This window comes from Camelina sativa, chromosome 1 (assembly GCF_030686135.1).
Source record: "Camelina sativa cultivar CO46 ecotype springtype chromosome 1, ASM3068613v1".
Classification (NCBI taxonomy): domain Eukaryota; kingdom Viridiplantae; phylum Streptophyta; class Magnoliopsida; order Brassicales; family Brassicaceae; genus Camelina; species Camelina sativa.
Genome location: NC_141880.1, coordinates 12,097,395 through 12,118,677, shown reverse-complemented (window position 1 = coordinate 12,118,677; position 21,283 = coordinate 12,097,395). Strand labels below are relative to the sequence as shown.

The window sequence follows — 21,283 nt, the reverse complement described above, 5'->3', positions numbered from 1 at the left end:
ATAGGTTTGGAGTTGTTTGGCGGTTGATAAGATAAACAGTAGTGGCAAAAAAGTAGGTCTAGTAAGTGTTTGGTATGGATTCACGAGTGAGAAGAGAGAGACCTGTTTCAACAATATGCCGATGTTTTCTTTCAGCTCTACCATTATGCTCAGGAGTGTGGGGAGGAGAAGTGAAATGGGAGATTGCTTAATAGGAATGAACTCCCCCCCCCCCCCCATTATCCGAAAACAACATTGTGATTTTTTCGTTGAAACAATTCTCAACAAGAGCTTTGAAGATTGGAAAATTTTATAGCAACTTCTGATTTTTGTTTGAGAGGGTACAACCAAGTATATCTTGTGTAATGATCCACAATGATAACATAGTACTTGTACCCATCAACAAAGAAAACAGGAGATGTCCAAACATCAGAAAAAAGTATGTCAAGGGGAGCTTTTGATTGTAAAGAGGAAATAGATAAATGTAGTTTATGGCTTTTATTGCTAGAACAAGAGTTATGATATGCTCAAATTTACGCTATAGCTACTCTCTCAAATTAAGAGATCAATTGTCGTACTTAGGGATTGAATCCACGAAGACTCTAGATTCACACAATATATTTAATAATATTTTAATTATGCTAAACCAAAATATTGTAATTAAATTGCAAGATTAAACAGAAAATAAAAGAGATGTAAATTCAGATGGATGAAACGCTAGGTCTAGGAAAATTCTCTAGGAAATCATGGAAAATCAGATCAATCAATTAATCAAGCAGGATTCAACAATTAAGCACCGTTCTTGAACTCTAAACACAATTGTAAAATAAATCAGTTTTCACTGCAAATATTATATATGTTTTAAAACCCGAAAATCCAAATCTCTTTGCAAAATTCAAGTTAAAAACCAGCAATAAAATCAAGTTTAGATAAGTTCACAAAATCACTAATTCAAATCTCTTTGCAAAAAGTAATTTTGTTCATCAAAGGTTTTTGTCAGGAAAATCAATTATATTCTCATATCAATCAATAATCCTAAGATCTAAATCCAGATGACTAATCAAAGATCTAGTTTTAAGAACAACCTATGGTGAAGAACAAGAAAGATAATGAATCCAAACAATTAATCAATCTAACAATCCATGAAATCTCTAATGAGAAACTCTAAATCTAACAAACAGATCTACTCAGACATAATTGTAAGAACACAAATCATGAATAAAATAGATAGCATTAAGAGATTAAAGAAGAAGAAAAGGAGTTTTGAATCTTCTCTGAAGGAGTCTTGATTTTTCTCTCCAAAAGCTCTCTAAAAATCTCTCAGGGTTCTCTCTCAAAAGTTGCAGTGAAAAAATAAAGCTTAAGTCTAAACAATGACCTAGAAAACCTATTTATATTCCTAAAACATGTTTAGGGACTAATGATGCAAATATGGAAAACTTTGGGGAGCGGTCGATCGATTCCATAAGTTGCATCGGTCGATGCATCTTTCTAAATTTGTCTCCCAACTTCACAGCTTAGCCTCAATGCTTGAATGTGCTCCAGATCCTCTTATTTAGCTTCATTATGCTCATATCGATGCTAAATCCTAAAAAACCTGTAAAGACTCTCAAAGACTCTAAAAACACCAAAAAGATTCTATAAATAAGATTTATATCATGACTAAAAATATCTAAAACTATGATATATCAAAATACATAATAAATGAAATGACAAAGATGCGGAATTAGGTAAAGAAAACTTAGAAACCATATGATGTAAAGTCTGGAGAATTGGTTGTCCTAATCTAGAGTGCCATGAAGAGGGAGACACCTTGGAACAACTAATGGCCGAAACAGAGGATGGAACAGTGTTTGGAACGGTGATCGACCACTCATGCACGCCCTCTTTGGCCTTGCCGCTGAGAAGTGTTGTCCCTGTGTGTAGATCCTTCACCTGAAAAGTAAAGGAACACAATTGAATCATCACATTATTAGTTTGACAAAGTTTGTTGGCAGAGATCAAGTTTTTCTTCATCGCAGGAACACATAGAACATTAGTAAGTTTAAGATTCCAATTTTGAGAGGGAAGAGATATGAAACCAGAATGAGTTATGGGAAGAGTGGATCCATTTCCAACCATAACATTCTCTCCACCGGTGTATGGAGCATGGAGGGAGAGATTGGAGAGATCACTTACAATATGGTGGGAAGCAACGCTGTCAAGAAGCCAGGGAGAGAGGTCAGGATGTGGGGAGCTTGTTGTGTGATGAGCCTACGGTTATTGTTGCCATTGAGGCGTTGGAAGCGGCAAGTGAGGTGCGGACCAGGGAGCAGGACCACGATAGGGAGCAGAGTAGTGTGGTGAGTAAGAAGGATATGGAGAAGGTGCGCTGTATTCGGGACACCAGCGAGCACCATGTCCTTGAACACCACATATTTGAAACTTTCCGAGATACGATCTGGATGGACGAAACCCTCCACGCAAATAGTTGTAGCCACCACGAGAAGATGGATGAGGCGGTCGAGAGGAGAATTGAGTAGCATTTGCATTGACCGGAACAAAATGATCAGATTTGCCAGAAGCCTTGAGTGCCTTCTCACAGTTGATGAGTTTTTCATGGATTTCTGGGATCAAGATTGGCGTGTCACGACCTTGAACCATCTCGATAACAGCTTTGTAGTCTTCTCCAAGACCAAAAGTGATGTAGTCCAGAAGATCTTCATGAGGAAGAGGAGCATCAAGTAAGGCAAGTTTGTCGGACTTGTCAATGAAGTCATGCGTATAGTCATGGATAGACTTGTTCCCTTTGCAGATATCTTTGAGCTGGTTCCGAATCTGACGGATGTGACCACGAGATGTGTTCCCATAGGTACGAGAGAGAGTCTGCCAAAGATTTTGTGTTGTTGCAGTAAGATCAACAATTGGTTGAACAGAGAGGGAGAGAGAGCCAAGGACAGCACTAAAGAGAAGCTTGTCTTGACGTTTCCAGGCTGCGAAGTTTGGATTTAGTTGATTTGCAGCGGTAGCAGTGGTGACTGTTTCAGCAGGCCTGTTGTCATTATCAGCGATGAAGACATGAAGATCGTGAGCCTCAAGGAGAGATCGGCTCTGAAAATGCCAAGTGATGAAGTTGTTAGGCATGAGTTTAGTGATATTGGCCATGTTGAGAGAGATTAAGGTTTTGTGAGGTTTGGAGATATTAAAAACAAGGGAGGATTCAGCAGAAGTAGAAGAAACTTCGGATGTCATGATGGCAAGAAGAGAGATTGAAGAGAAAACAAGAGAAAAAGAAAAAGAAAGAGGAGATTGATGAGATCTTTATTTTTTTTCTTTGGATCAGTGCTCTGATACCATGTAGACAAATGGGAGAAGATGATTTGTATTATTCACATGACCAACATATTTATACTAAAGTTTGTTGTTATCACAAACATACTATTACGATAAGGTTAGATCTTTATAAGACAAAGACTTCACAGATTGAAGCATATCATATCTATACTAATAAAGAGCAACTCTAGTGAAAGAGAGACCAGCAGGAGCAGACAACGGTTGGGTTTTGGTTCGAAGGCAGAGGGCAAAAGAGTTTGAAAAAGGTTAACCAAAGAAAAAAATTGGTGAAAATTTTTGCAAAAGAAAACACTAAGAGAAGTAGATCAGAGACGAGAAGAAGATGAATCGGTGAAATTCTGACGCCGGTGAGCAGCAGCCCCGATGATGTCGAAAAACTTGGTTATAGAGGGGGCTCCGCGAAAATCGTCTCTGGAAGAGTTTTGACCGATGTTCTTACATATATATATATAGAAACTGCATATATATATGTTAAGCTAAGTTCTAATTATATAGGTGTTAGAATCTTGTTATAGGTACATTGTACGGCTACAGCATTTTTGTTAAATGGGTTGATCAAATCGGGAAGATTGTGTTAGTGTATGTATTGTTTCATCAGTCTCAGACCATAATTTTTGTTTGCTCTGTTTCCAACACATATTAGCTTTCCAGCATTTTATTAGCACTTTTGAATTTCACTTCCAACAATCGCCATTTAAATCAGTGATGCTATTTTCTGAAAACTCAAACTGGAGAAGGCAGATTTGTAAAACAAGAATTATGATTACTAGCCAAAATTTAAAAGTTTAAAATCTGATCTAACTTCAAATTTTTTTGCCTTCTATTTAATTTTAATTTTTGATAAATTAAAATATATTTTAAACCAAATATAAAGAAGAGGTTTTAGTATTCTACTGATTTTCGGAATTTTCTTCTTTTCCATTAATTTAGTAAAAATAATTAAGCTGTGGACAAATGACAAATGTGCATAGAAATTGAGCTAAGATTTAACTAATGTAAAATTTTAATTAAATAAAGCATTGAAAAGATCATTGCACAAATATTTGGTTTTTTTTATGTAGCTTTATGATCTCCAAAATCTATGTCATAGCAATAATAATACGAACAACGTACCGATCACTTGTAGCGATTAATCGTGAGACAAAAAAAAGAACAACCTTGTGGACTAATTGCAACAAGGTTTGTGGTGGTGCTTGTGTCAGCACTTTTCCCAGACTCTGTAACCAGTTTGGAAAAAAAATTTTAGAAAAACATGAAATAAAATCAATAAATCATTTAAGTTTCTTAACTTGTACTGCAAGTAATAAGAAGCCTAATTAAACACAACGTGACATTGTAGATTTACCTTGAGAATATTTGTTTGAGCCCTATCCAAAATGGTTGTACGCAATGGTCACTTGCATCAGCATATCTTTTGTGTACCAATCAGCGTGTCCTAGCAACATCACCTTCTCCCAACAATGTCATGATCGACAAAAATAGACTTTTTATAAGAATTAAAAGGAAGGGTTTTTAGCTTTTTGATTGACCTCATTGTAGTGAGTGAAAATGGTTATTGGAAATGGTAATGGCAGTGGAGCCCCAAGAAAACATCAATAAGACCATCAGCACATTTAGAGAGAGAACTGTGGTCGATCCAGATGTGATTTGACCCAAATATATTAATATCGTCACCATCAGCCATTTCCCTAAACTCGGCCTGACTTGGCGAGCTTCTGACACTTGTGTTACCAGTTATCTTGCAATTGTGAATGTGCAAGCCATGAATGATAACGTTGGTTATATTCTGGATTTTTATGCAAGCACCATCAGCAATGTGGACACTGGCATCACGAGTATCAATGGTTTTGAAACTGTTCATGATCAGCTCCTCGTTCAACCTTATCACCATGTCTCTTTTAAAGATGATCCACAATGGCTCAACCTGGATCACGGCGTGGCGTAAAGTTCCTGGCTTTGGATTCACAACGTTCTCATCAGTCGGGTCAGTGACCACATTAATTAGTAACGCCCATCACGACCACCAATAGCTTTACTTCCAAAACCTATCCCCACATTCAGCTACGTGTTTACGGTTCTTGTAAGAGTTAGGGTCACAACGCCAATAGTCATCATCTGTCAGATTGCCATTTCCACAAGAAAAGAACCAAGCTTCCTCCCAGTGATGTTCTGTTCACTCATGCGATTCAATAAAAATAAATAAAGATGTTAGTGTGTTTAGATCCATAACTACGATAACGTGAGTCTTAAAAGCTAGATGATAGAAATCAAAAGAGAGAAAGATGGATCCCTTGACAGAGGATATATGGGTTATTATTCTAGCGAGATTACCGATTACGAGCATCCCCACATCCGAATTGGTTTGCAAGCTGTGGAAATCGATAGTTGAGTCACCGTTTTTCCCCCAGCTTTTCATGTCTCATCATCAAACCTCGCATTCGTCGTGGTCGCTCTTCCACAAGGACAAGGAGAGGAATTGGTTTGGCCGCAAGAAGTCGTGGATCATTACAGATACGAGACTTGTGGGCTTCCACGATATCTAGGTTTTTACATGTCGTCTTTCCTAACCAGCAACATCCAGATGCAAAAGGAAATGGTCAGAGTCCTGGCTTTTACTGAGGTTGGATTGATTTTGTTACAAAGTTGTTTTAGGTTACACGAATGGAAAAGGACGTCCTTTTAGGTTGCAAAGTTGTGTTCATGGATAGAACTAACATCAGAACAGGTGTCTTAAGTATACTCGTATATTCACCTGAGACTTGTTGAGTTTCAACACTCTCCAATCTCTTCCCCATTTGAACTCTATCACTTATACCGATCCCATTACTTTGAACGGAGACATTTACTGGATACGCCTCAACTCATATATATCACAACTCTCAATATTTTGGTGAGCTTCTTGTATCCCATGATTTATACGTGGAAGAATCCGATCATTGCCGAGTTATTCTTTTCCCTGATTACAGAAATAGAAGTAGGATGATATTCCCAAGACGTTGCACAACATCTCAAGATTTGTTCATGTATATGAATATTGTCTGTGAAAACCAATTGTACATGTTACGTGTGTGGAAGCTACTTAAGAGCACGGAATGACAATTAGTTTATGATATCTACCAGTGACCAATTTGGATTATTTTCCTTTGGACATACCTTTCCATGGTGATACAATATTGTACATGTGGAGCCAGACGCATACACTTTATGCATCTACTAACCTGTACCAAAAACAGTTATCCTTTCACAACTAGTTGGAATGTAGCAGCGACGGTCGCACTCTTTGCTTTGCTAGAGAATGGGATCCAGATGAGTTCATACTCTGTAACCCATTCATTCCGAGGTTTGTTCTCCCGCGTTGGCTTCACCCGATCCCTTCCTCGCCATCATGAGAGAGAGTGGCACCTTTATTTTTGGGTCCATAGCGTGCTGACCGAACTTGACAACTGTGAACCATGTAATTAATATATTCATCTCCTTCTTCTTATCTATGTAATAAAATGTTGGTTCTATATATGTGAATGAGTGTTTATTACCTCTTGTTGTTGGTGGTGAGACAAAATTCTTGGCTTGGTGCTTGATCTAATTATTATCTTTAGCATGCTTGCAGAGTCTTTTTCATCTTCGACCCCTTACAAAGTTTGATATCGTTTCAGGTTTGCCAAGCTTGACGAGGTTGAGGCAAGTTGAAGCACAGTACCCCGCACTAACTTGCTGCATTCCTCGGAGATAACCTAAAGAAAAAGATCTCTCTAGCTCCTCTCTTTGGTAATTTCTTTGTTGCATTGTGTCACTAAATTCTCTGAAATAGAGGTGTTTATAAAATTACACGGCTTGAAAGTTGTCAACACAAGTTACTTGATAAACACGTATCTTCTTTAAATGCTTGCAAAACCTCCACGATGACCCTAGTACCATCTTAAATTAATTACATGGTTTTAAATTTAACAATCTTGTTGATTCATCTCTCTATGATCAGGTGTACGTATATATGAAGGTATAAAGCATGTGCGATCTGCGGCTGCCATAGGTTTTCCAAGGTAAGGTAAGACATAGGTGTAAACCAATTAGAGTATACAATAGATACAAAAGAAAGGAAAAAAAATTATTAGACTATGCAATAGATACAAAAGAAAGAAAAAAAAATCATTATACTATAAAATAGATAGATATTAAAGGAACGACTCTCATAATGGCAGTAATGGCAGTAGATACAAAAAGAAGAAAAATAACATTTTAATCAGATAACAATTGCTAAAATGAATTTTGGATCGTTTGTGGGCGCCGGAGAGTTTTCATCCCGTAAAATTCATGCCCCAAATTTTATTTTTTGGTCTAAATAAAGTAACATATTATGTAAATTTTTTTATTATATTAATTTCCAATTTGAATACTATATATCTATATATATATATATATAGAAAATTATGGGATTAATTTTTCAGTTTTGTTAAACCAAATCTCAGAGAAATTAATCAAGGAGGAAAACATAGAAAAGGAACAATAATGTAAGAAAACCGAAAGCAGAAATGTGAATACCGAGCTCCAACTCATTCATCATGTATTACATGTGTGAGTGTTAAGCAAATCAAAACTGCGATAATGAATGACCGATTAAAAATTTTAAAATTACAAATTTAAACTATAATCCTCTTTTATAACCTAAACCAACATAATTTTCTTAATAAAAGATCTACCTAATTTATTTTTTTAATTTGTATTGTTTTTTTTTAATATGATATGACATGACATATTGTTGTATTTTGATTGATTAATTTAGAGAGGTGTATTCAACCCATGATTTTGGAGAATTTGATAGGATTTAGAAAATTTAGAATTTTGATAGATTTTAGGGAAGTTGATATGATTTTCTGTAAAATTCTTTCTAATCCCACCTAACCACGATAAAGATCCATCCTTTTGAATCAAGGTGATAGTCAAAAAGAAACACACCTCCTTGGCAAATGGGTTAGTTGGAGCAAGAAATCGATTGCCCTGACTGTTGATGGTGGGACTAGCACTACCACCAATTGGATACATTTCCCAATGCGTGTAGTCATTGTTTACTACATGGAAATATCCATGCCTACACCTACAAAGACCAAATGTTTCTTACAATCAACACAACTGGCAGGTACTTTGATAAAAATGTTAAGTAAGTTAGTTACCTTTGGCATCCTCTGGATTAAACCCTCACCAAAATGGTTGTAAGCAATTGTGACTTGCATCACCTTGTCTCTTGTGTATGAATAACTCTGCCCCAACAGCATAACCTAGTAAACATATTCTCTAATCAATTTCTGCTAAAACCACAATTCCAATCCATGAACAGATAAAAACCAATCATCCCTAAGTGTAATACCTCATTATGATGGGTGAAGAAATTGTTGGAGACAGTAATGGCGGTGGAGCTCATAACAGCGTCAATAAGCCCATCGGCACAATTAGAAAGCGAATTGTGATCAATCCAAATATGACTCGACCCAAAAAACGAGATAGCGTCACCATCAGCCATCGATCTCCACCCGTAATGCGACGGATAGCTTCTAACCATAGCGTTACCAGTAGGCTTACAGTCATGTATATGAATCCCGTGTACGATAGTGTTCGTAACGTACTGAATCGTGACTCGTGAGGCAAGCGCCATTAGCGATGTGAACATTGATGCCACGGCCATCGATGGTTTTGAAGCTGTTCATGATCAGCTCTTGTTTCAAGGTTATGACCATGTCGCGTTTGAAGATGATCCAAAGGGGTTCTTCTTGGATCACGGCATGACGGAGTGTTCCCGATATGGGATTAATCGGGTTGTCGTCGTTAGGGTTGGTTACGACATAGTAACGACCGTTGCGGCCGAATCCGATTTGAGCAATCGGCTAAACGTTGCGAGGGAGCTGCCAGTTACGGTCGCAACGCCAGCAATCGTCGATTGGGTTTCCGGTGGAGCAGGAGAAGTAACCTAATCGTCTCCGCTCTGTACTGTTTCGTATGCTCATGTTTCATCGGTTAAAAACAGTTTTACCCAATTATAGTAAAATTTTACTTATTCAGTAACAAAAAAATTAGTAAATCTGATTTAATTTATTTTTGGTAACCAATTGTTTTTTCTTTAATGTAAGTACTAGATGCGGATCCGCACGTTCGTGCATATATTACTTAACAAATGTACTTAACAGATTTGAATCCGAAATGGACGATACATGCATATATTTCGTGAAGCACAAGCTTCCGTTGAAAACGTAAAAAAAAACAAAGTAGTTGCTTGCATTTTGTTGATATCTGTGTTGGTGTTTAGGGTTGCCAAATGGTTCACGTTCGGTCTATTATCTAAAAGACTCCAAACAGTATTTGTGGCCCTAATCCTGTCTGGTCCAAAAAAATATTTGATTGCTAATTCTCTAAATTTTGATATAAATTGTAGACTTTTTTTCTTTTTTTTTTTTGTCTTCGTAATACTTTCAATTATAATAAACATCATAATAATATATATATAAAATGGACATGCATGTGATCTCCATGGTGGACACATCATCATCTACTGATAAAAATAATACATTGAGTCATTGATGTCAAACAAACGAGTTTATGGTTCGACCAAGCAAATATGATAGGTCTCGAAAGTTTTTTCTTTCTGTTTTTCCCCCTCTACCGAAAGCGATTAATTAGAGAAGGAACAAAAACGATATCCTTGGTAACTGGGCACTGGGCAAAAACGATATGCCCAAAGTTCTTTCTGTATAAAATACTTGAAGCTTCACTCAGAATCAGAACATATTTTGGGCCGGATTTGGGCACTGGGCACTGTTATTGGATAATGAATGACAAAGAGATTTACTACCTCCATACGGTTTCCACTAAGAAGACAAAATAAGTATATTTACCGATATGAAATAAAAGAAAGACAATTTTTAAACATAAGTGGATAAAAAGAACAATACGGGATTGATGATATCAGATAGAATATGAGCATACAGAGAGAATCATAAGTTCTCTAATCCCGCTCACACGCGTGTCTAGATCTATGCTACTGATCATATTTCCTATTTCTTCATGCATTAATGTATATATTTTATATATATGCAGCGCATGATACAAAATATATTGGATTCATTATGAAGCATAAGAACGAATGCTAGTATATAATAGGATGGAAGAGAAAAAGATGTCATAGAATAAGATTCATCACTTGGAATTAATGTTTTTTTTTTTTTGTCGAAGGGTTGTCGAGTAAAGAAATTGACTCAGAATAATACTGTATATAGATTACTAGCAAATCTTACTAGTGTATATGTTAAATACTTGGTTATACAGTGTGGCTGGACTAAGAATTTTTTAAAAGTTATTGATTTTAATTACTGTTTTACGTTACTGGTTAATTAGTAGTATAGATTAGTAGGATAAATAAAACAAAGAGAATAAATAAATCATTTTATTTCATGTCGACAACTTGGACAGATTTTTTTGAATGCTAACGTTTGGTTTAAAAGTGGAGAAATAAGTAAAACTAAAAACCAAAAAAAGAAAGAAAAAAAAACAATCACTTAACCTTTGCACCGCCGTGACAGCCAATTATAATACGTGCATGTCACTAATAACGATCATTTTTTTAGTTGATTAGTAGAGGTATATAAAGAAAATTATCTTAAAAGTCGGAGATGGCAAATAACTATAAAAAAACACAAAACAGGCCGTTTGGGAAACTGATTCGCAGAGTTCCAAGAAAATAATTTTTGGGAAAAGAATGAAGCAAATTAAAAAAAAAAAAAATTTAAATGACTGGGTAAATAAATAATAAAAATCACAATAAATTGGAGTGCCCGTTTACTACTAATAAATGAATGGAGGTGAAGCGAAGACGAGAGAGCGCTTTAAGATAATAAAGTGTCGTCGTTTTATTGTATGTGTGGCACATGATGCTTACCGCGTATTATGTTCTGTGTGTTATGATTCTTAGGGTCGATTCACTCTTTGCTTTCCTTGAATTCACGAGCTTCATGAAACCAGACTTGGTTTCATGTTTGAAGAACAAGGGTGGTTTTCAGGATATTTTGGTTCATTGTCCCAAAATTGATAATTTCCTTGAAAAGCTCTTCCAAGTGCTCTCTCTTGAACAGCTTCAGGTAAAGAGAAAAGGTTCTCTCATTCATCGCTTAGTTGGTACTTTCTTTCTTACCATTTAACAATTGAACACTTGCTATTTTCAGCCATTAATCCTGCTCACTTCAAGAAATGTCCTCTCTCTTTCGCTAGAAGCCCTTGTGGTCTTGGTAACTTGAAGAGAATGGTAGATTTAGCAACTCCAGCTATTTCGATCTCCATTCTCTTCAATTTGCCTCCCATTTGTGAGGTTGCCTTTGACAAGAACGGGTCAGTGTTTATGTTTTTGGATCTCTCCCCTCTTTTGCATGTTTTTGGACAATATATTGCTGACTCTCACTCATGCAATCATTTCTCCTTCTTTTTTGCAGCTGCTATTTCCTACAGCATGTAGTGGTGTCACCTCACCCACAAGTGTCCTCATGTCTTGTCAACAAGATGTCTAGCCACTGCCTTGCTCTATCATGCCACAAATATGGCAACACAAGCTTGTTCAGGATGGGATTTTGTTTGGTTCTGACTCTACTGCGTCATCTATCATCTGTGAGCTTACTCCTGTGCTTGGTGGGCTTGATCTCTTGACACACTGCTATGGCAACTATGTTGTCCAAGCTGTGATCAAGAGGTCATCTAGATTGATCCCTGGTTTGTTCTGGTCCTTAGTCTCTACAATTGATGACCAAGAGTTTTATCTTATGTCTAATGTGTGGGGAAGAGAAGTGTGTAAGACTCTCTGTTTCACCCGTGGAAGAATGTAGAAGCAGCATTGAGTTCATTGTCTAGGAGAGAAAAGGAGTATAAGAAGATGTAGAAGAGTTGAGTTCATTGTCTAGGAGAGAAAAGGAGGATAAGAAGAACAAAGAAGATAAAAGATTCATTGATTGTGTGATATATGAAGAAAGAAGAAGTGTGATATATATAGTATAGTAGGACATTGATTGTGTGATGTATATAGTATAGTAGGACATTGATTGTGATATATGAAGAAAGAAGAAGTGTGAAAAAGATTTATTGTAATAAGCAGAAAAAGAAAGATGCGTTTCTACGGTATAAAAGATTTGGGCAGTGTTCGAGAAACCCAAGCACGATTTTTTGAAAGGTTCTTGTGAAGATGAAATGTGATTGGGATATTTGTGATACTGCTTTGTACATGCATGGCATTGACTCATCACAAATTTCCATTAAAAAGGCGAAAGGTGAAAGCTTTTCTTCTTCCTTCTACTTCTTTGAGACTTGGGGACTTGGGAGTGTGTGAGAGAGAGATGCATTGGGTTGCCACTAGAAACGCCGTCGTTTCATTGCCCAAATGGCGTTTCCTCCTCCGCTCCTCATATCGCACTTACTATTCCCTCAAACCCTCCTCCCCAGTTCTACTGTAATCCCCTCCCTCCTCCTTTTCTCGCTCCTTTTTGTATCTTGTGTGCCTGCGTCTCTACCTCTCAAAAGCTTACGTTTTTCAAATCATGGAGGAAAAAGTTTAGATTTTTCTGTACATTTGAGCTAAAGGAATCACAACGGCTTCTAAGAAAGTTAAGACGTCAAGTGATGTTCTCACTGACAAAGATCTCTCTCATTTGGTTTGGTTGAAGGAGGTAAGCCTTGTTTTTTTTTTTTTTTTTTTTGTCTTTTTGGTTGACAATTTCCAAAGTCTTGTTATGGTTTCATTATATAACTAGTGATGATAGAACTTGACTGATGCACACAGTTGACAATATAGATATACTGATTTTTATTTCTTTTCCTTTTCAGAGGTTGCAGACATGTAAGAAACCATCTACACTTCAGCTTATTGAAAGGCTTATGTACTCCAATTTACTGGGTTTGGACCCCAGCCTGAGGAACGGAAGGTCAGTGTTATCTTCTAAGACTATTGGAAGATTTCATCTTACTTTAATCCTTTTTGAGCTTGGTTATTAAATGACAAAGTAGCTGGTATATGTTAGTATGACTTAGAAGACTAACATTCTTCCTTGACGGAGATTTATTGAGAATCAGAAAGATGTTTGGAGCCTTACTTTCTAAGTTGTTAGGCTGTAAGCTATCGAGTTGGATATAGCTGGAGTATTGATTAACTCTCATTCCAGTTGTTCTATTGGTTATGATTATTACTTTGTGGCTTTCATTTATGCAATATTTTTCATCTCAGTCTGAAAGATGGAAACCTCAACTGGGAGATGTTGCAGTTTAAGTCAAGGTTTCCACGCGAAGTTTTGCTCTGCAGAGTATGTTGTGTTTTCTCTTTTTGATCTCTCTGAATTTTTTTCTAAGTGGTTTTTGCTGCTGTTCTACATCATGCGTTTTGTGATCTCTGTTACTTCATCGAATATTATGAAGAAATTTGCTGCAATTCTTTGTTTTCTTCAGGTAGGAGACTTTTATGAGGCTATTGGAATAGATGCTTGTATACTCGTTGAATATGCTGGTCTAAATCCTTTTGGTGGTCTTCGATCAGACAGTGTTCCAAAGGCTGGCTGCCCAGTTGTGGTACACAATCCTTTCTGATTTATAGCATACTCCCATTAAGGGCATTGATGTGTAGTCTCTGTTACTGTCATGCAAAAAACACTGGTGATCAAGAGCACTGCCAAATATTCTTAAGGACAATAAAGATAGAACATCACAGTTTCTGAATATTTGCTTTTAGTAAAGTACAATCTGTTTTCATTCTATTTAGTCTTTGATAGTTGTAGTCGGCAAGTTACATAAATAGCTACTTTAGTTTCTCCTTACACGAAATCAAGATTTGATGCTTTTTGTTTGATAGCAAAACTTATCAAGTTACATAAATAGCTGCTTTAGTTTCTCCTTACACGTCATATAAAATTTTCTTTCTTTCTGCAGAATCTTCGACAGACTTTGGATGACTTGACACGCAACGGTTATTCAGTGGTGAGTTGAGAAAGAAAATTCTTACGATATCTATATGTCTCTCAAGCATGTTGAATAACAACTATTCTATATGACTGTTTCTGCATGTTTTTGTTCGGGACTGTAGTGCATTGTGGAGGAAGTTCAGGGGCCAACACCAGCACGTTCTCGTAAAGGTCGATTTATTTCAGGGTATAATAATTTACAATCCAAAACTTTCTGATTTCACAAGCAGGAGTATTCATTGCCCTATTTCCAGGAAAGCTTGAAACCTTTTTTCTTCTTGACATTCATCTTTCTGGCATGCACATCCAGGAAGTCCTTATGTATATGGGCTTGTTGGTGTTGACCACGATCTTGACTTTCCTGAACCAATGCCTGTTGTTGGTAAGTGTTTATTATGGCATGTTTTTAGTCAGTGAAATATTATTTTGCGCCTATTCAAGATTTCAAGTCTTCATATTTTTGTATATGAGTATTACATGACTTGATTTTTGTCTGTAAGTACAGGGATATCTCGTTCAGCAAGGGGGTATTGCATGTTATCTATTTTCGAGACTATGAAAGCATATTCGCTAGATGATGGTCTAACAGAAGAAGCTTTGGTTACTAAGCTCCGCACCCGTCGCTGTCATCATTTATTCTTACATGCATCGTTGAGGCACAATGCATCAGGTTTTTTTATACTATGTAGAATTCTAAATTGTATTAGCATCTCTGAACTGTTGAAGATAATGCCAAATGTAGACATTGAGCCACCTTATCCTCACATGAACAAAAGTACGCCCAGGTGGTCGCATATGATCTAGCAATCAGTTTAGAGTGTCAGGAGACTGTTAGAAGAAAAATCCTATTCATGATTCATGTCAGCTTAGCTTTAGAGCTCTATGGTCTTTTGTGATAACAATTCTTGAATATTATGCCATCCAGGGACGTGCCGCTGGGGAGAGTTTGGGGAAGGGGGTCTACTCTGGGGAGAATGCAGTGGCAGGAATTTTGAATGGTTTGAAGGAGATACCCTTTCCGAGCTCTTATCAAGGGTCATAACTACAAACTTTGGCTGCTGATTAAATTTGCAATTTGCTTGTGACATTTCAGTTTGGTGAATAATCAAATATTGACTTTTTTTTTTCAAAGGTCAAAGACGTTTATGGTCTTGATGATGAAGTTTCCTTTAGAAATGTCAATGTACCTTCGAAAAACCGGCCACGTCCGTTGCATCTTGGAACAGCTACACAAATTGGTTGGCATAGTTCTTCTTGATAAATTGTGTTTCACTAGGAAGTTTAGGAGTTTTGGAATGATAAAGCATGCTAATATATAGTTTGTGGTACTGCAGGTGCCTTACCTACTGAAGGAATACCTTGTTTGTTGAAGGTGTTACTCCCATCTACATGCAGTGGCTTGCCTTCTTTGTAAGAAAAATATATTGAAACAGAAGGAAAACTAATTATATTATCCAAAGCTCCCGTTTGAATTCAGTTTTGCTTTATTATATTTTTTTGGGGGACAATCTCTGCCTTTTTCATTTGGTGTCTCTTTCCTTTCAGGTATGTGCGGGATCTTCTACTAAACCCTCCAGCTTATGATATTGCTCTGAAAATCCAAGGTAATTTGACCAATGTGGAGAATTTTCTTAGTTTATTCCGTTTCTTAGATTTTTTATGACTTAACTTTTCTCATTCTGCCTGTGAAACTATTGCCTTTTGCAGAAACGTGCAAGCTCATGAGCACAGTAACGTGCTCAATTCCAGATTTTACCTGCGTCTCTTCTGCTAAGGTAAAACTAAAAGTCATTTGCTACAGAGAACTCTTCTGAAAGCTGATAACTTCCCGTTTTCGCCGATGGAACTTTCATCTCTAACAATGAGCTTAAGAAAAACCTTTTCCTTTGTCACTATAGTAGCATAACAGAAAACTGCTGGTTACAAGCTATCGGTTACTGACACTAATGAATGCAGGTTTTGTAATTAGTCCATGGTCAGCTTCTAACTTCTAGAAACATATTTTTGGCAGCTTGTGAAGCTACTTGAGCAACGGGAAGCCAACTACATTGAGTTCTGCCGAATAAAGAATGTTCTTGATGAAGTATTACATATGCATAGACATGTTGAGCGTGTGGAAATCCTGAAATTGTTGATGGAGCCTACCTGGGTGGCTACTGGTTTGAAGATTGACTTTGAAACTTTTGTAAGTTTAATCATCTAAGATGACTCTGTGTTTGTGTTTGTAAGATTTCTTTGAAAATGGGTACCTATTCCTTGACACGAGCTCAGAGAATTTTCTAATCTATCTAGTTATATACAATTCTGATCTCTTCAGCTGATGAGTACGTGTATAAGTTCAACTTTTCGTTTCCATGCCAGGTCAATGAATGTCACTGGGCTTCCGATACAATTGGTGAAATGATATCTATAGATGGACAATGAAAATCATCAAAATGTTAGTAAATGCGCTAATGTTCCGAATGAGTTCTTTTATGATATGGAGTCTTCATGGCGAGGTCGCGTTAAGGGAATTCATATAGAAGAAGAAATCACTTAAGTGGAAAAATCAGCTGAGGCTTTATCTTTACCGGTTAGTATTGAAGCTTATTTCTTTTAGTAATAAAATATGCTCTTACATATGGTAATGTTTTTGCTTAAATATAGTGGTGCTGGTGGTCTTGTCTTATTTTAAAGTAACGAAACATCCATGTGTAGGTAGCTGAGGATTTTCACCCTATTATATCAAGAATTAAGGCCACCACTGCTTCACTTGGTGGCCCAAAGGGCGAAATTGCATATGCAAGAGAGCATGAGTCTGTTTGGTTCAAGGGGAAACGTTTTACGCCATCTATCTGGGCTGGTACTGCAGGGGAAGAGCAAATTAAACAACTGAAACCTGCTTTAGACTCGAAAGGGAAAAGGGTTGGAGAAGAATGGTTTACAACCCCAAAGGTGGAAGTTGCTTTAGTCAGGTTGTTTTCCTATATGATGAACGTTCCATAGAATTTTTTGTTCAATGTTACTGGGGTAGATATTGATGCCATATTATACTTTTGTTGCAGATACCATGAAGCTAGTGAGAACGCAAAAGCCCGGGTGTTGGAGCTGTTGAGGGAGTTATCTATAAAATTGCAAACAAAAATATATATTCTCGTCTTTGCATCTACGCTTCTCGTCATTGCAAAAGCATTATTTGGCCATGCTTGGTTAGTTTATGCTTAGTCAAATCTTATTAAGAAAAATACATTTCTGTAGTTTTAATGTAAGTACTGTGCACAACTGCAGTGAAGGGAGAAGGCGAAAGTGGGTTTTTCCAACGCTTGTCGGATTCAGTACAGATGAGGTATATGTTTGCTGGTCGTTGAAGTTTGTAGACAAACAACTGTCTTATTCGTATGTCTCATGTTTTTCTAACCTATATTGATATATTTTTAATATAGGGCGCGAAACCATTAGTTGCTCAGATCGATTTGTGCAGCTGCTCTACTTGGAATTTCCGGTTTAATGGTTCCAGCTGAATCAGCTTTTATTCCTCACTTTGATTCCATCATGAAATCCTATGACAGCCCTGTAGACGGAAAAAGTTCTTTCCAGGTAATAAGCATACAAATCTTGAATACACCAAACTGAATTCGTCTCTTCAATTGGAAAGTTTTATATTCTCTGAACTGGTGCTGTGCCATCAGGTAGAAATGTCGGAAATACGATCTATTGTGAGCCAGGCTACTTCGAGAATCCTAGTGCTTATAGATGAGATATGCCGAGGGACAGAGACAGCAAAAGGCTGTCATAGAACTTTGAGTTTTTTGGTAGTGTGGTAGAGTGTCTTGACAAAAGTGGTTTTTTGGGTATTGTATCTACTCATCTCCATGGAACTTTGAGTTTACCTCTTATAGCCAAAAACAAAGCCAACTTGGAAATTGACAGATGGAGTCTGCCGAGAGAGTCTTGCGTTTGAAACAGCTAAGAGGGAAGGCGTTCCCGAGTCATTGATCCAGAGAGCCGAAGCTCTTTACCTCTCGGTTTATGCAAAAGATGCATCATCTGAAGTTGTCAAACCCAACAAAATCGTAACTCCATCCAACAATGACCAGCAGATCTGCAAACCAGTGAGCTCTGAGAGAAGTTTGGAGAAGGACTTAGCAAAAGCTATTGTTAAAATCTGTGGAAAAAGATGATTGAGCCAGAAGCATTAGAATGTTTTTCAATTGGTTCTCGTGAGCTTCCCCCTCCATCTACAGTTGGTTCTTCATGTGTATATGTGATGCGTAGACCCGATAAGAGATTGTACATTGGACAGGTACGTACTTACCATATCATCAATATTAGTAAACTTCCCTTAGAATAGACCAAAAACGAAAGCTATTGATTGATTCTGAGGATTCTTCTGTTATGAAACTGTAGACGGATGATCTGGAAGGAAGAATACGTGCGCATCGAGCAAAAGAAGGACTGCAAGGGTCAAGTTTTTTATACCTTATGGTTAAAGGTAAGAGTATGGCTTGTCAGCTAGAGACCCTTCTGATTAACCAACTACATGAACAGGGCTACCCGCTGGCTAACCTAGCCGATGGTAAACACCGGAATTTCTGAACGTCCTCAAGCTTGAGTACACCAGACGTAGTCAAATTACCAATTTTGGGTCGTCTGTGTAATTGTCGGTTCGTGTAATAATTTTGAACAAAAACCTTTCTAGTGGTATCATTTTTTGTGTTCTCTTTATATCTCTCTAGTAAACTTAAAAAAGCTAGAAATTAGTAACCAAAAGAATGTAAACCGGACATTGGACCAGTCTTTATGACGGCTTAACCTCAATTGCAAGAGAACCGGGTTCAGAATAATCGTGGTTATCTCTACTATTAAAACCGATAATTTATGTAAAACGACGACATTTTAGTTAGTTCTCATCCTCCCCAAATTAAAAACAAAAATTGGGGAGGCAACTCTTATGTTTACACGTAACAATAAGAGTTGATCTCAAAACTTACTAATTAAGTGGCAACTCTTTTATGTCCCAAAAAAAATACGAGTCTTTGCTAAATCCTCCCAATGGACTTGCTCTAACGCTAGGAACAAACAGTATTTCTTTTGCTTTCGAGGTCACTTTCACCAGCCTCTACCTACTTCTCTTCCCCACACAGATTTGAATATATTCACCAACTGCTGGTAAGTGGTAATTCAACAATCTTCTCTATCTCATTAACGTGGAGGTTTAGTGGTCAATCCCATTCCAAACGCATGCATCATTTCATTGTTGGGTGGTTGCTGCTATGATCAGTATGCCTACTTGTAACCCTATTAGATGTTTGAGCATGAGCGTCCCACCCATTTTTATCTACTATGCAGTCAACCGCTTTTGCTCTCCTCTATGCCTCTTGTTTTTTTTTTTTTTTAGTAAAATCGTCCTCAAAAACATGGAACATTCCTTTTGTATAGTGGTACTTTTTCGTTTTGGATTATAACTCACATCCCCTTTTAAGTATGAGTAGAGAGTATGAAAAGCACAACTTTTTGTATTTTAACAAATAAACTAATATATATATAAGAAAACATGATTTTAATCATACCACTTAAAATGTTCGGTAACGCTAGGAACAAACGGTATTTCTTTTGCTTTCGAGGTCACTGGATTTGAACCAAACTTGGAGCATAATTAAACAAAAGTGGCCAACATGAACGCATTGTAGATGCTCCACAATATACTTGTTTGACTTCCTTATCCTCCTCAACAATTGATACCAAGTCGTAGGACTTTCTCACGTCTTCTTCCTCCATCCATCTATCAGAACATAGGACGACTTTCTTCTCCTCGTCGACCAAGAAACTTGAGGAAAGGCAAATGCCAGGTTGAATTTCGGCCACTACTAATATCTTGCTCCACGACACCACTTTGGTCTCATCAATCTCATCTCTTATCCATATCTCCATATTTGTTGTATTTATGCGTCGTATTCGTAATAACACCGAAAGCTTCTCGTCTCTAATAACAGATAGAGCCACATTTTCATAATTAAAATACGGATAGGGAAGACATAGACGTGCAAATTTCTCTGTTGTATAATCAAAACTGACTAAGAATTTGATGGGTTTTATCTCCCACTTTTTATCGGAAGCAAACCAGTAAGTCTTTCCTTTCAAACACACGCTGGAACCATTATATAAATGAAAGTCTAGAGTGACATCAAGAATTCTCCATAAACTAGATTTAATCTCATATATTTCTAATATTTGGTTCTCGTCATGACCCCTGTGTCTCAGTATCTTGTAGCTTTTATTGCTAGAGTTATTGTCTTGGTAAGATCCAAGAGTGTAGAATTCAACTGCCCACAAACGATCTATGGGTTGGGCGATCCACTTGGTTTGACCGGTACACGGGTTCCAAACAACGAGTCTGGTGTACCGTTTGTTGGTGCATAGCAGCTTGCCATCGTAGTGAACGACTTGAGATATATAGAACTGAGCTAGATGAGAAGAAAGATGATCGAGTAAGCTAAGCTCACCTTTAAACTCTGCAGATGGAATTCCATTGAGATCGACACTCATTGAGCAAATCCTGTATTCCTTTGTTAACATGAGAACTAGAAACTCCTTTGCGGCTTTATCAAAGTGATTATTTATAAATCTCCTATCGTTGAATAAACCGTTCCATAGTTTGCAAGTAGACCGTAACCGTTTCAAAGATGTCGCCGGAACCCGACAGAGTATCTCCTCCTCTACCAAATTCACTGGAAGTTGCCACATCTTTTTTTTTTGTTCTCCCATGAAGAACGATCAATTTGTGGTTCTTTATTTATATATTGGGAAACGCATTCCACTTTCTTATCATCAAGAAAAAAAAACGACAAATATAATAATGGGATATTGACATATTAATAACAATGGAGAACATTTTCCTTTTCTTGAATTTTTCCTCATAGGAATAAATTTTATCCCTTACCTATTATTTGAGAAGTCGGAAAAATGGTAATAACTGAATATTTCCATATGATGTATATAGTAAGTAGGTTTTGGACATGTATAAC

The 21,283-nt window shown here is 37.1% G+C and overlaps 1 protein-coding gene and 3 pseudogenes across 2 annotated transcripts; 1 reads left to right on the top strand and 3 right to left on the bottom strand.

The window, feature by feature from the left end:
- Window positions 1-4,218: 4,218 nt before the first annotated feature.
- Window positions 4,219-9,289, bottom strand: LOC104707511 (putative pectate lyase 8). Its single transcript, XM_087457459.1, has 9 exons — window positions 8,672-9,289; window positions 8,478-8,582; window positions 8,263-8,401; window positions 6,846-7,111; window positions 6,466-6,755; window positions 6,065-6,268; window positions 5,644-5,875; window positions 4,658-5,481; window positions 4,219-4,529 (listed from the first exon to the last, which is right to left on the bottom strand). The coding sequence occupies exons 1-3, from the start codon at window positions 8,984-8,986 to the stop codon at window positions 8,396-8,398; spliced, it is 426 nt and encodes a 141-aa protein (XP_087313585.1). The 5' UTR covers window positions 8,987-9,289; the 3' UTR covers window positions 4,219-4,529; window positions 4,658-5,481; window positions 5,644-5,875; window positions 6,065-6,268; window positions 6,466-6,755; window positions 6,846-7,111; window positions 8,263-8,395.
- On the bottom strand, window positions 4,730-5,493 carry LOC104707519 (putative pectate lyase 9 pseudogene; annotated as a pseudogene).
- A 1,835-nt stretch (window positions 9,290-11,124) lies between the features above and the next one.
- LOC104707501 (DNA mismatch repair protein MSH1, mitochondrial-like) lies at window positions 11,125-18,983 on the top strand (annotated as a pseudogene). Its single transcript, XR_015597102.1, has 23 exons — window positions 11,125-11,429; window positions 11,514-11,676; window positions 11,778-12,998; window positions 13,156-13,253; window positions 13,553-13,628; window positions 13,771-13,890; window positions 14,248-14,295; window positions 14,402-14,465; window positions 14,575-14,661; window positions 14,785-14,949; window positions 15,205-15,314; window positions 15,412-15,517; window positions 15,614-15,689; window positions 15,825-15,883; window positions 15,987-16,054; window positions 16,291-16,464; window positions 16,641-16,851; window positions 16,977-17,233; window positions 17,324-17,467; window positions 17,547-17,604; window positions 17,718-17,855; window positions 17,948-18,561; window positions 18,666-18,983. The product of XR_015597102.1 is annotated as a DNA mismatch repair protein MSH1, mitochondrial-like (transcript).
- A 900-nt stretch (window positions 18,984-19,883) lies between these two features.
- On the bottom strand, window positions 19,884-21,002 carry LOC104707495 (putative F-box protein At5g47300 pseudogene; annotated as a pseudogene).
- Between the last annotated feature and the right edge of the window lie 281 nt (window positions 21,003-21,283).

Coding starts and splice junctions, on each gene's coding strand:
- LOC104707511 (XM_087457459.1), bottom strand. CDS start 8,986: ATGGCCGTGGCATCAATGTTCACATCGCTAATGGCGCTTGCCTCACGA. Junction 8,583..8,671: donor TCTTCACCCATCATAATGAG/GTATTACACTTA, acceptor TATGTTTACTAG/GTTATGCTGTTGGGGCAGAG.